The following is a 13,823-nucleotide window of genomic DNA, read 5'->3' on the forward strand; positions in this document are numbered from 1 at the left end:
ATTTCTACTCTCACACACTTACATTCTCCTTACACATGCATACATTTCTACTCTCACACACACATTCTCCTTTCACATACATATATACTGTATATAGAATGTATGTATGTCTGAAGAAAATATATGTATGTAAGAGAAGAATGTATGTACAGTGGGTACGGAAAGTATTCAGACCCCCTTCAATTTTTCACTCTTTGTTATATTGCAGCCATTTGCACGATTCTGTGTTTTTCTGTCAATATGGGGTGCTGTGTGTACATTAATGAGGAAAAAAAATTTACTTAAATTATTTTAGCAAATGGCTGCAATATAACAAAGAGTAAAACATTTAAGGGGGTCTGAATACTTTCCTTACCCACTGTATGTGTGAGAGAGAGTATAATGGAAAGGGAAGGCAGTTAAACTGACAGAAATAAAAAATGACCAGGTTAAAAACGCAGCGCTGTGTACAACAATAACCCAGGAAATGCTATACTGCTAGTATTCTATAAGCGCCACCTGGTGTCAGAGATCGAATTTGCATTTTCATCAGAATCAGAAATAGCTTTATTGCCAAGTGTGTTTACACACACAAGGAATTTGTCTTGGTGTCAGGAGCTTCCAGTACAGAAAGTAGCCTACAGACATAGTACAGACATACATATAATTAAGGTGATAAAACACTAATAATAATAAAGAGTAATAATAACATATTCATTCAGCCTGTCTGATGTTTTTGTTTTGTGCAGTTGCTTTATGTTGCATATATTTTTGTTTGTTTGTTTAAGGTTAGTTTGGCCAGTAACAGAGCAAAATAAACATTTAATAAATGTAAAAATAAAAAAATAAATAAAATAAATAAAAGTAATAAAAACTAAATAAATTGGCAACGAGTATGGGAATCGCCTCATTTGATTGTAAAAAAAAAAATCGGCAATTGGAATCGGTCGCGGAAAATCCTGATCAGTGCATCCTTAACTGGAATAGAGTTAGACCTACCTGAAAAACTTGAAAAAGCATGGTTCATTTCAGATTTACCTTTGAACTATTGTACCTATTTGTGTAAAATGGTTATCATGTATTACAATGTTCCAGTCAACAATGAAAACAATAAGTCTTATTTATTGATTGATTGACTGATATTTATTAATGTGTGTGTGTAGAGAGAGAGAGTGAGAAAGAGAGAACGAATAACACCATCTACTTAGTCAAAATATAAAAATAATTATCATCTTATCACTTTGGACAGAATTTTAGTATAATTACACCTTTATATTATATATATTTTAATCTTCTTTGTAAATAAGATTATTGAAGCGAGTTTTACAATTAAAGTCTTTCTACTTTAAAAATTCATGTTTAATTCAATGTGCTACTTGCCTTTTTTTGTAATTACAATTTCTGAATGAAAATTGTCTTAAAGGAAATCCTCTACTCCAATTTTTTTCAGTGTATGTTCTGTCTGTACAATTTATTAATCAAAAATATGAAAATAATTATCAGCTAATTGCACCAGATTTTGATTTATTATATAGTATGTTCTATTTGTACTATATGCCATGTTTGCACAGTAAAAGTTGATAGTGGAGAGTTTATTTTATTTACATTTTAATCACCTGAACTGAAACAAACTGACATCAGACCTCTAGGACAGCAAAACTTGCCATTTTTCAGTGTGTGTGTTGTTTGACTTTTGACAAGAGATCAATATATGATGCTTAGACACTGTTGGTCAAATGTCTTTGTGCTATGTGAATTCACGGGTCAGAGGTTATCAATCTGAATTTTGGTATGCAGTGGAAGACAAAACTGCATGAGCTTGTGTTTCCGGTCTTGTGTTTCCGTCACATGCATATATGCGAATAGAGCATCAAGTATAGAGAATGCCGCTTGCTTGCTTTATTTATTTATATATAACTGAAAATAAAGATATTATTTATTTACATTTTTTTTTGAGCAGTTGAAACATGTAACAAATTAAGTTCTGTAACTCACAATAAAAAATAGTCCAAAACTGAAATCCACTCCAGGAAACATTATTCCCATCAATGAGAAGTATTTTGTGTTATAGGATTACAAAACATTCCAATCATTCCTCCTTACGAGTCTTTCCTACACGACAAGTCACTGTTGTTTGATGTGTGATCACGTGGCGGGGGGATTAAAGAGTTCTCTGAAAATCTCTTGTGACCTTTAGTCATCATAAAAACTCCTTTAAAGATGACTGATCTGTCGTCATTGTGTGCAATGCTAAGATGCTTACTCGGCAATGAGCTCTGCTGTGAGGAAATGAAGCTGTGAAGAGACCCATGAAGCTAAACAGAGTAAACTTTGACACAAGACAAAACAATTTGTAAGTGTGAAGTCTGAGCTGAGCAGAGGAGCAGAGGAGACAATGGCAGTGCAGGTTTGATGTGTGATCACGTGGCGGGTGGATTAAAGAGTTCTCTGAAAATCTCTTGTGACCTTTAGTCATCATAAAAACTCCTTTAAAGATGACTGATCTGTCGTCATTGTGTGCAATGCTAAGATGCTTACTCGGCAATGAGCTCTGCTGTGAGGAAATGAAGCTGTGAAGAGACCCATGAAGCTAAACAGAGTAAACTTTGACACAAGACAAAACAATTTGTAAGTGTGAAGTCTGAGCTGAGCAGAGGAGCAGAGGAGACAATGGCAGTGCAGGGGAAGATCTGTCTGCCGTACAGCTGATGATAAGAGGAAAAGAAAGACTGGGTCAAACAGGCTGGTGTGAATTCAGTTGACTCAGTGTGAAAAAATGTCACAACACGACATGTCGAAACGAAACGATTAAACATCATTCCTCAAAATGTGTCTAATCTAAACATGCGAGAACGTAATAGGTTAAAAATGAAACACTTCACGAGTCTCTACACTAGCCTCAGGAGCCATGATCACACCTGTGATTTAATCATTTATTTAATATGCTTTCTTATTTAATGTCATCAATTTAATGATTTTAATGGAAAATGTTTAATTAAAATAATGCAAAAGGAAATGGCTGTTAAGGGCTCATGGGTTTGAGGTGCACAGAAACCTAGAATGTAGTGAGTGATACTACGAATGCCGATAACACTTACAACAGTATTGCCCACTAGATGGCAGAGGTTACAAATAAAGAAAATCAAGCGTCAAGTAAGACTTAGCTGACATTTAATAAAAACCTTGCCTGCTGAGTCTTTTATGATAATTTGAGCCAGTAAAACTTAATTGAGAAGAGATGATGAGCAACTAATTAATATTAATGAAGTAACAGATCAAACTTCAACAGTAAACAGGATGACTCATAATATGAGTAATATTTTCTTCTGCAGTACTCCTAAAATATTTTATGACCCAATAACTCCCATGCTTACTAAACATTGCAAATAACAGTATATATTTAATAAATTTTTTTTTTTACAAAATGCCATTTTCTAATCACTTGGCACACAAGAAAATTCCAAACTGTCTACTTTAAGTATTTCAAATGTTTAACCAAAATTAAGACCATAATATAAAGATTAACATTTATAGTTTTTTACATTTTCAAATGTTCAAATATATAGGAAAATCCTACTTTACACATCTCTCACGCACATTAACCATAACAGTATAAAGTGTATAATAAGCTTGTGCACTTACTTTGATGTATTGAGAATTATGTTAGGCAATAGATCATTAATTTAATTGACAATTGATTATTACTTAAAATAACATCCTGTATTTAATCCTGCAGATTTAAGGTGGAAAAAACAAAAGTGCTGATCTTAAAGGCATAATTCACCCAAAAATACACCATCTGTCATCATTTACTCACCCTCCACTTGTTCTAAACCCGTGTGAGCTTCTTTCTTCTGTTGAACACGGAAGAAGATATTTTGAAGAATGATAACCAAACAGCTGATGGCCATTGACTTCTGTAGCTTTTTTTTCTCCATACTATTCAAGTCAACTGTTTGGTTACTGTCACGAATTCGGTCCATGGACTTCCGTTTATTCACCACCAGAGGTCACCCTTTCCATTACATTGACTCTCGCACAACACAAACTGTTGCATAGCACCCCGGACTACATATCCCATCATTCTTTGCACGATTTGCACACTGCACTGATTGCACTCATTGCACACAGCTGTTTCTAATCACCTCACTCACTATATAACACCCACTCTAACCACCTTTCTCGGCTGAGTATTGTTTAGCCCGTACCCCATTCCGAGTCCCATTCCGAGTCTCTGTGTTTTCCTTGTTTTGCCTTGCCTTGCCTGTTTCCGCGGTTTCTGATCTTTGCCTGTTTTCCTGGATTTTTCCCTCTCGTCTCGCCCCTGTGATTCTGTCTGCCGATCGGTGACCTACGCTAGCCCTGGGACTATTCTTGTGTTTTGCCCGCTATATACCTGTTTGCCATTGTTTGACCCTGCCTGTTTACCACGTCTCTTTATTAAAGCTTGCAGATGGATCCACACGTCTCACGTCTCGTCAGCCCCGTTACAGTTACCAACATTCTTCAAAGTATCTCCTTTTGTGTTCATGAATAAATGTTGACAATGTTCATTTTTGTTTGAACTATCCCATGAAGATACTCATCTCTGTCAGTGTGAACTGCAGTAGAAGACCAACCGTCTAATGCTACAAACAGGTTGAGGAGAATCAGAACATTCCAGAATCACTAAGCAGACTGCACCTGCTTGCTTACGTTGAGCCGTTACTTACAACTAACCTCCATACTTGACACCCTGATACCCAAGTAGCACTGACACACAGAAGACAAAGAGAGGACAGCAGCACGCCAGCTCTCAGTTCTAATGTCATTTCTTTAACTGTGTCTGGGGTTGATTGGTGATTGACTTTGAGGCGCTCAAGTAAACTGATGACAAATTATCCTTGATTATAATTTCACCTCAAGTAGTCTACAGGAACTGTGGAACAGAAAACATGAATTAGGGAGTCAAAAATATTGGGATTTAAAGTTTATTTTTTATGGAAAATGTATTTTTGTTACTCTTTCTATAATGCTGTACTGTTGACAGGATTAAACTCTTACTAGTTTCCTCTAATTATAAACATGAATAAACTGTAAACACTGAACAAAATCTGTGTGAGCACTTATCGGTAGAATCACCTTGACAAAATACATAAGATGATAGAGAACCATTAACATAATATTTCTCCTAAATGTCTTAAATTGTTCTCTCTGAATATCACTTTTGCATTAACACCAAGCACAGTCATTGTCTCATTCTGTCTAAATGTGTTTAAAATCACTGAATCATTGCATAACATCCACATACTCTAGGGGCTATTTCACTGATTCATGTGACACACTCGCTCTCTCACTTCTAATCAAAGTGCACAGACCTTTGTGTACCTGCTCTGTCTAATTCAGTCTAACAAGTCCAATAGGAACTTCGTGCATCTCTTTGATTTATACACAGACGTGATGTTCTTTGACAGGTGTGAGACAGAGGACAGCCAAGGAGAGAGAGAAGGACAGTTCATCCAGAACAAATTAAAACCCTGCTTTATCTGAAACCTTTTGATAATTCTGCATGAAGAACACACTGAAATGACGATTTTGGTGTGTTCCTCACATACAACTAGGGCTGCATGATAGATCATATTTTAATCGGGATCACAATTTCTGCAATATTTACCTGATGGTTATTTATCCTAAAAAAAAAATATTTTTTATTCATCATTTTACATTATCTTGCATTGGAAGACGCCTCATGCTTGTGGTTGCCAGATGTCAAGAGCTTAAATCCCCTAATCTGAGCTTTCTTCTTAAATGGATACCTGGGGCCTCATTTATAACCGTTGCGTACGCACAAAACCTGCCCTGAAAGAGGCGTACGCCACTTCCTACGCAAAAGGTGGGATTTATAAAAAACTAACTCTGAACCATGCGTACAGACTTTTTTTCCTGGAGTGAGAAAATTAATGAAGTAAACATCGATTTTAAACTGTTTTCATTTCATCATATACATTTACATTAAATATTCCACTCTCATTAATGGAGATAAGCACTGAAATTACATAAAGTCATTACGCAGAAGTTAAACCAGAATTATATGAATTTAGACATAGCCTATGTGTATGCGCTTGATTACTTTTCCAGTGGCATGCTATGTTTTAATGACAGCGAGGAGTGCTATAGGTGCACAATAATTTATTAATTTATCTAAATTGCACATCTCATGTTATGAGAAAATATTTTTAGTGAGAACAATGATCAATGATGCACACTTACTTCAATTATGGTGGACACTGCTGGATTCGGTGGAACGGTCTATTGTCCGGTTTGAATAGGACCAATGATAATAACTTACTGTACAACCGCAGCTGCACGGAGGTGTTGATGTCATGTGAAGGCATCTTCACAATATTATGAAAAAATACCACTGTATTTGAAGGATACAACTTGAAGAAAACGGTAAGATTTGCACGTTTCCTTTTTAAAATATTTTGTCAGTGACGCACAGAGTCAGATAATTGTATTTACACTGCAATAAATATAGGCCTATATTTTTCCACTAAAAATAGCTAAAAGATATTCACCTTATCAGCAAAACTGCATTAATTTAATTTAATATTATTTGGCCAGTGGAAATGAATGAGTTTTGACTTCATAATGAATGTGTTAATTTGTATGATGAATTAATTAGGAAACAAGATGAGGCAAACTAAACTAGTTGACATTCTCTTGAATATTTTTTGAATAATTGAATAATTCTGATTAAAAGTAAATAGACATTTCTAAAATGGCAATGATTGTGATTAATAACTGATTGTCAGTTTAACCATTAACACGCAGCCCTACAGAAAACAATTATATGGCTTCAGAAGGTTTAGAATATGGAGCACAACAAAATGATGGTCAGTAAATGTTGGCAATTTTCATTTTTGAGTGAACTATTGCTTTAAAGCAAGTGAAGAAAAAGACATTAAGAAGAAAAAGAAGTAGAAAAAAAGCAAAGAACTTGTGGAAATGAGTGTTAGAGGGCAAGGGGGAAATGAAATGGCAGAGTAAGGGGTGATCTTCTCCAGATGGGAACAGGTAGGGAAGATGGAGGTGTGAATGGTAGAAGTCAAAATGACCTGACTCCCACTGTGAAGCCGGCTATCTGAGAGCCCAGCAGACCCAATCTGCACGCTTCCACCTTTCACCGCTAACTCTATACAAGCTTATCTGACTGGCAAAAACACAGGACAGCACTTAAGTTTCAGCTGCTAGGATAACTGCCTGCTGATTATGAAAATGACAGATAACCGCTTCTCATTGTCTTGAGTAATGCGGCCCTATCAGGTGCCTGCTGCTTAATTCGTAATGTATTCCATAATTGAGCAAATAGACTGTATTAAAGCACTGGGATCAGTTCCATCTGTAATTCAGGCGATTTCAAATCTCACTTAGGTCGGAGGTGAGATGGGGAAGTGGAGGTATAGGGATGCGGAGCTATGAATTACATTTCAGGTCGATTTCAAAAAGTGTCTGAACTGGTAATAGGAATGCTTCAAATGTCAAGTCGAAGTGTTCATAAAAATGCTTACTATGAGTTAAATATGTATTATAAGGGATAATGTATAATACCTGATCAGATCAGTAAGTAAAGTACATTAAAATAAAATGTCATACAGTATATTAGGTTAAATATTTTATTTAAATACAAATTAAAAAGCCATATAATAAACAATCTTGACACGCTAAAGCAGAATGAAATTTAGCTAATTATGATTTGCCTATCCAACTACTTGGATTTTATGGCCCTAACCTGTCCATTAATAATTAAATAAGGGTACTTTTAGATGGAAATATAAGCCATAGTACTGAATGTACAGTACCATATTCGGATACCATCATATTTACAAAGTACACTAAGGTACTTGGTATTACCACAATATATGTACGCAAAACCATGGTAGTATCTATTGGTCCTTTTAGATGGAACTTTAATATACAGTATAAGCCACATTACCAATTGACTAACATATTCCTATAACATGCAGGGGCGGATCTACCAGGGTGGCACGGGGTGGCAACTGCCACCCTAAGGAAAAGCTGTGCCACCCCAGAATTATCACAGAATAAAATATAAATGTAAGCAGTGTTTCATGTGCTACTTTTCAGCCGTGGCGAAGATACAGTAACGCAAAATAATGGCAAAAACACGTCTTTTAATAAACTGTGCACGATGGTTGCATGCAGACGCCAGTGTAGTCGGCTTCATTAACAAATGACTCTTATGAACCGGATCTTTTTGAGTCAAAACCACAAAGCACGGCCCAGTTCACTAACGAACTGTTTTTACATTTGTTCGTGAATCAGATAATTACTGCTTTTCAGGTAACTCAGAAGTCCTCTGAGAAATCTAATCCCGTCTGAGATTCATCGCGTAATTGTTTGGTGATCCGATTCTCGGACCGCTCGCTCTACTTTCATCATGGATATATATAGGTGCATCTCAATAAATTAGAATGTCATGGAAAAGTTCATTTATTTCAGTAATTCAACTCAAATTGTGAAACTCGTGTATTAAATAATTTTCTCGATTGTTAATGTAACTGATTTTAGTTGGCACTTTTTCCCCAAACCATTAAGTTTTCAAAACAAAGACGCATTTCTCAAAAAGCTTAACAATGAGTAAGTTAAACATTAGGTAGCAAAACTGATGACACATCAATCAGAATCTCTGCATGCTAACAACGGAGAGAGGAGAGAGCTGAGCCAATCATCTACAGGGGTTTTATACTTACAGTCAAATTTTATTTGTAACCATTTTTTATGTGAACTGCATTTTTGCAGAACTGAGAAATGACTGCCTAGATATAGCTAGTCTTGTGTCAGGAGACCAAGACACTGCTATAGTACTGTATGTATACTGTAATGAAATTTGGCCAAATGTGCCGAGGATGCTAAATTTACTTTTTTTACTTTTATTTTTTACTGTACTGTATTGTGGTGCATGCCAAGTTCATACAATTCTTTGGTATTTGAACTTTTCTAGTGCTTTTTTACTGTACTGTATTTTGGTGCATGCCAAGTTCATACAATTCTTTGGTATTTGAATTTTTCTAGTGCTTTTCATCTACTGCAAGATTACTTTACAGTAGTAAAATTAAAATTATTTTTTCCCAAAAGTCCATTGCTGAATTATACATCTGTATCTGTAATTAATTTTATGTATACTGTAATAGACATTGAGCTGCAAAAATAATTCCTGAATCCTAGTAAGAGTTTTTTGTTACAATGTTATTGATCTCAGTGTTCACTGGGCAGGAAAGTCATCTGTGTATTTGAACTTTGGTGTTGCCACCCCTCATAGACCCCATGCCACCCCTTTGCCTCCCTAAAAATTATTTTCTAGATCTGCCCCTGATAACATGGTATATACAAGACACGCCAAGGTGCTTTGTATTACAGTATTTGTCACAGATTTTATTTCTATTACAGCATCCAAAAAAACTCTATTACTATATCTATTTGTTCTTTTAATTCAATGCATTTTCTACATTAAATGTAATAATTACAATGGAAACTCTGTAAAACCTTATTGATACTTTCTTTTTAAAAGCAAAATTGTACAAACTCAAAAATGTAGGTTAGTTCAATCCACTAGTTACCCTGACTTCACTGTTTTCTGAATGTATGCTATAACAATAACATAAAGCTTTTTCCATATCGGACACTTGTATTACACTGTTAGAGGGGTCAGGGCTGTTCTTGGACATGATATGCGCAGAGCAGAGTATTCTGTGACCCTGTCACAAAGCATGCTGTAAGCTGATCTGCCATGCAGGCATGACAGCTGCCTTCTGTGTGCCTGTGTGCAGCTTTTACAAATGACTTCTGAAACCAAGGGGAGTTTGAGGGGAGCATGTGCACCTAATCCTATCAAACACAATACACGCATATATAAGTAACAGTCTATCTTACGACAATTGATCTACAACTAAATTGTTAAACTGAGCTGAATTAACATAATTAATATAAACTAATCAGGCCTGTAGGGTCCAGACCCCTGTAAATGTTTAATGTTCAAAAATAAAATTTGTTTTCTGAATGACTAGTTTGCTAATTAAAACTCCTTATATGAGTGTCTGCATGTCTAATTAAGTTTAGACAGTTTGCAAGAAGGTTTAGCGCCCGTCGTATGAAAATGATCGATCCGAGACGCTGCCGGAGTGAACGAGGCTTGAGAGAGTCATGAGTGAATGCACGGGCACAGCTCTGTTGCCAGATCCAGCTATTACAAGCATTTTTGTACTTGTCTTTTCCACTTAATTTAATACTTTAGAACGTTAATAAATTGGGAAGTTCCAGTTTAGGGTTAAGCGATATCTTTATCTTATTTGCAAACGATTTGAAATCATTTCGGTTCAGTATTTATTTACTTTTGAATTTTTTTATAGCAATATCTGGCAACACTGCATCACCGTCACTTAACCTGACAGTAATCAAAAGAGCCCACGGACAGGTTATTGTATACAGGATAGCACATTCGGTATGGAAAATGCAAAAAATATCATGATATTATCCGTCAGAAATGCTATCAACGTTGTCAAAAACAGCAACCTTTAACACTAGAACACAGATCTGCAGAACAAGTAAGATACAGAATAAAATTAAATACGCAAACACACAAAGAAGTCTATGCTATTTCATTCATTCAGTAATAGCTAATTACAGTATACAGTAGTAGTATATGTATTGTTGCATGATTAATAAACAACTGATAAAATTATCCACCCCTAACCTATAAAAAAATATTAACAAATTTTGACGCAATAAATATAGTATAATGTAACAGTGTTCATCCCTCCAAAACAGAGAAAACATCTTTCACAAACATCTACATCTCTGTCTTTTTTAAAGTGTTTAGTGTATACAATGAGTTGTGTTTGTTAACCCCACACCAGACCTCACTAATTTTCAAACCCTGGCTATGACCATGCCACTAATTAAAGGTATTTACTCTTTTAGATGGAGAGGGTCACCCTCATGGGGGCAGCCATTTTGAGATCACATGACCAGCCCAAAACGACACCTATTATCTAAAATAACCCCTATATTTTAGGTCACTGAATATTGACCGACTGTAAATAGTACATTTCTATTGGAACGGCATCGGACACATTCGTTTTTGCAAGGTGCATCATCCAGCCACTAGGTGTCAGTATAACATCCAAGGCAACTCTCATAGCAACCAACAAAACAAACAAAAAAGAGTGCATCTTTAAGCATCTCTTTCAAGGAAGAGCTTCAGAAATGATTTTAAAATGATTTTAAAACACCTATTTAGTTCAGTGTAGTCTAGAGAGGAGACAAATACACTGAATATCGTAGTATATAGAATATACTGCTATATTAAATTAAATATATTCAAAAATACTAAGTAAGCATTAAATCAACCACAAAATGAACCCAATTGGCTTTTCCATTAAGCCTGGATATCAATGAGAGAGAGTGATGAGAATATGTCAAGCTGAGAGAGAGAGAGAGCGAATGGGAGAGAGTGACAAAAGGTCATACATTTTCAAGAGCAAAACAGCTGATTTTTTAAAGAAATTCACTCTCTTTTTTAAGAAATTACTGGGGAAAAGTTCTTTCACAGCCACACTCTCTTGCCAAGTCTCCTCTGCATGAATAAAATTAAACACCATCCACCTGGATCTCAGTGTGCTGGTGTTATAGGGTGCCATGTAGGCTTTCAAAATCCTTAAAAGCCTCTGATACAAGGAATGGATAACCTTAAAACTGTGAGGGCATGGAGTTTAAGAGCCTATTTTTAACATTCTGCTCCCAAAACACTGTGCAACTAGAACATAAATTAGTTTGATTTGCCATTACAAGTTACGCAAGCTAAGTCAACTAATCCAAACAAACGAACAGGTGGCTGCAGCGGTTGCAACCTTACTCCCACATTTGTGCTTACCAGACCCAAGAGTGCCGGCGGTATGAGTAGGTACCCAGACTCAGACACGACTTTAGAAAGCTCTTGTTGTCCGACAGGTTAAAATCTGTCATATTTAAATTCCCAACAGATTCAGCTGTCGTCCAATGGAAGCTCTTTGAACTGTAAACTCATCCTTCCACCAGTCAAAAACGCTGGAGGGACTCAGGGCAGCAGAGAGAGGGTTACTGTATCTGTTAGTGGGAGTCTCTGGTTGCATTGTCAGTCGGTCACGCTTCTACCTCCTCAGGGGGTCGAGTATCATAGGTCTGCTCACACCTGGCAGAAACAGTTTCTCTTGAGTGTACCGCAGCTCTTTACTTTCAAAAACAGGAAGATGGTGGCCTCTGCTCAGCAGTAAACAAGAAGATCCGGAGTGCGGGGGAAATCACACAGTAAGTCTGTTTCCAGTTGCACTTAGAGACAGAAGACACGTGCCTATTTTTCTTGCACAGTTTAAATGTTACTCTGATGGATTTTATCAACAAGTAGACTGTACACATGGTAACAGTCTAGAAAATGAAAACCAGACGCCCCGCTGATCTCTGTGGTGATGACAGTCTCAGAGGATTTATGCTTTATCCAAAATCCATTATAGTTGTATCTTTCTGTCCTAAACGAGAGAGATTAGCAGATGATCCCTTTTATTTGGTATCTCTCTGGTCCTGACTGGTTCTATATTTAGGACTATTTTTTGAGTTTTTATTGTAGCTTTATTTAGATTCTGAAAATCTAGTTTTTGGGTGGATACTAATAACAAAGCTATGGTTTAAGTCAAAGTTTGAGGTCAGTAAGATGTAAATAATGACAATAATAATAATACTAAAATATAGCTGCAAGCAGCAATCAAGGGGCCAAGCACTCCAGAGGCAAATTGAGGAGGTAAGCATGGCAAGGAGCATCAAACCAAATGCAACAATGAGTAATAAAGGCAATTTTAGGATGATTGTAATTGAAATGGCTGAAAAATTAAAACTACAACCTCTAGAAATATGATTAAATGGCTTATCACTTTTGACCAACAGGTGGCACTGTAATCAAATCCTTTTGGTGTGTTCTGTGTGAGGTGACAATGACACACACAAAGTTTGTTGTCATTATGTCAAAGCTATGCAGAGATACAGCCTCAGAGTCATTTTGGCATCATGCCTCAAATTTGTTGCTGTGGTATACGAAAACGGGTTTGTCTATCAACACAAAATCCATAACTTTTTGTCAGCATTGTCTGAAGATGATATGAATCGATTTTGGTGAAAATCGGACCAATGGTCTAGGAGGAGATTGAAAAAGTAGGTTTTTTAAGAAAATAAAAATGGCGGACATGAAGTTTGGCTGACTATGGCAACAATTGATTCACTGTACTCAGCATGACCCAAGGAATCTATTAATACCAGTCTCATTACAATAGGCAAAATTCACAGAAAGCTATTAGCATTTATTTGAAATTTCATTATAACTTTTGACCACAAGGTGACACTATCTCAAAACTGAGTACTTTCAGGTCATGGTCTCGATGGTACATACAAAGTTTTGTAATGGTACACCAATGCATTCGTGAAATATAGCATATTATATCCTAATACTCTATTGTAGTCAATGGCAATTTCATGTTTTGTTCAATTATAGCGCCACCAAGAGGCACACTCCCACCCAATGTTTTATGTGTCCTTAGAGTGTGCCCATACATATGTGTCTCAAATTTGGTGAAAATATCTCATTTTGTTTTGGAGTTATAGACATTTTTATATATGAGAACAGAAAAAATGACTGATGGTCAACTTTGTTTGCATTTATTTGCCACTTAGTATCAAAATTGTAGCAATTGGGCATTAGTGTGTAGCCGGCACGCTATGTTTTTGAATTTCCTACGGTGGTTTCGTGTCGATCGGAGTAA

The 13,823-nt window shown here is 36.1% G+C and overlaps 1 protein-coding gene across 3 annotated transcripts in view; it reads right to left on the minus strand.

Moving 5' to 3' along the window:
• Positions 1–13,823, minus strand: part of LOC107659050 (cAMP-specific 3',5'-cyclic phosphodiesterase 4B-like) — a 187,946-nt gene that overhangs the window by 59,651 nt on the left and 114,472 nt on the right. Inside the window, exon 1 of one of the 3 annotated variants that reach the window (XM_016447848.1) lies at positions 11,912–12,031. The exons of the other annotated variants lie outside the window; for them this stretch is intronic. Within the exon in view, the coding sequence (XP_016303334.1) occupies positions 11,912–12,003 (92 nt within the window). The 5' untranslated portion in view covers positions 12,004–12,031. Of the gene's footprint in view, positions 1–11,911; positions 12,032–13,823 lie in introns of those variants that run through there. 3 annotated transcript variants of the gene reach the window in all.

This window comes from Sinocyclocheilus anshuiensis, unplaced genomic scaffold (genome assembly GCF_001515605.1).
Source record: "Sinocyclocheilus anshuiensis isolate Anshui unplaced genomic scaffold, SAMN03320099.WGS_v1.1 scaffold311, whole genome shotgun sequence".
In the NCBI taxonomy this organism is placed as follows: domain Eukaryota; kingdom Metazoa; phylum Chordata; class Actinopteri; order Cypriniformes; family Cyprinidae; genus Sinocyclocheilus; species Sinocyclocheilus anshuiensis.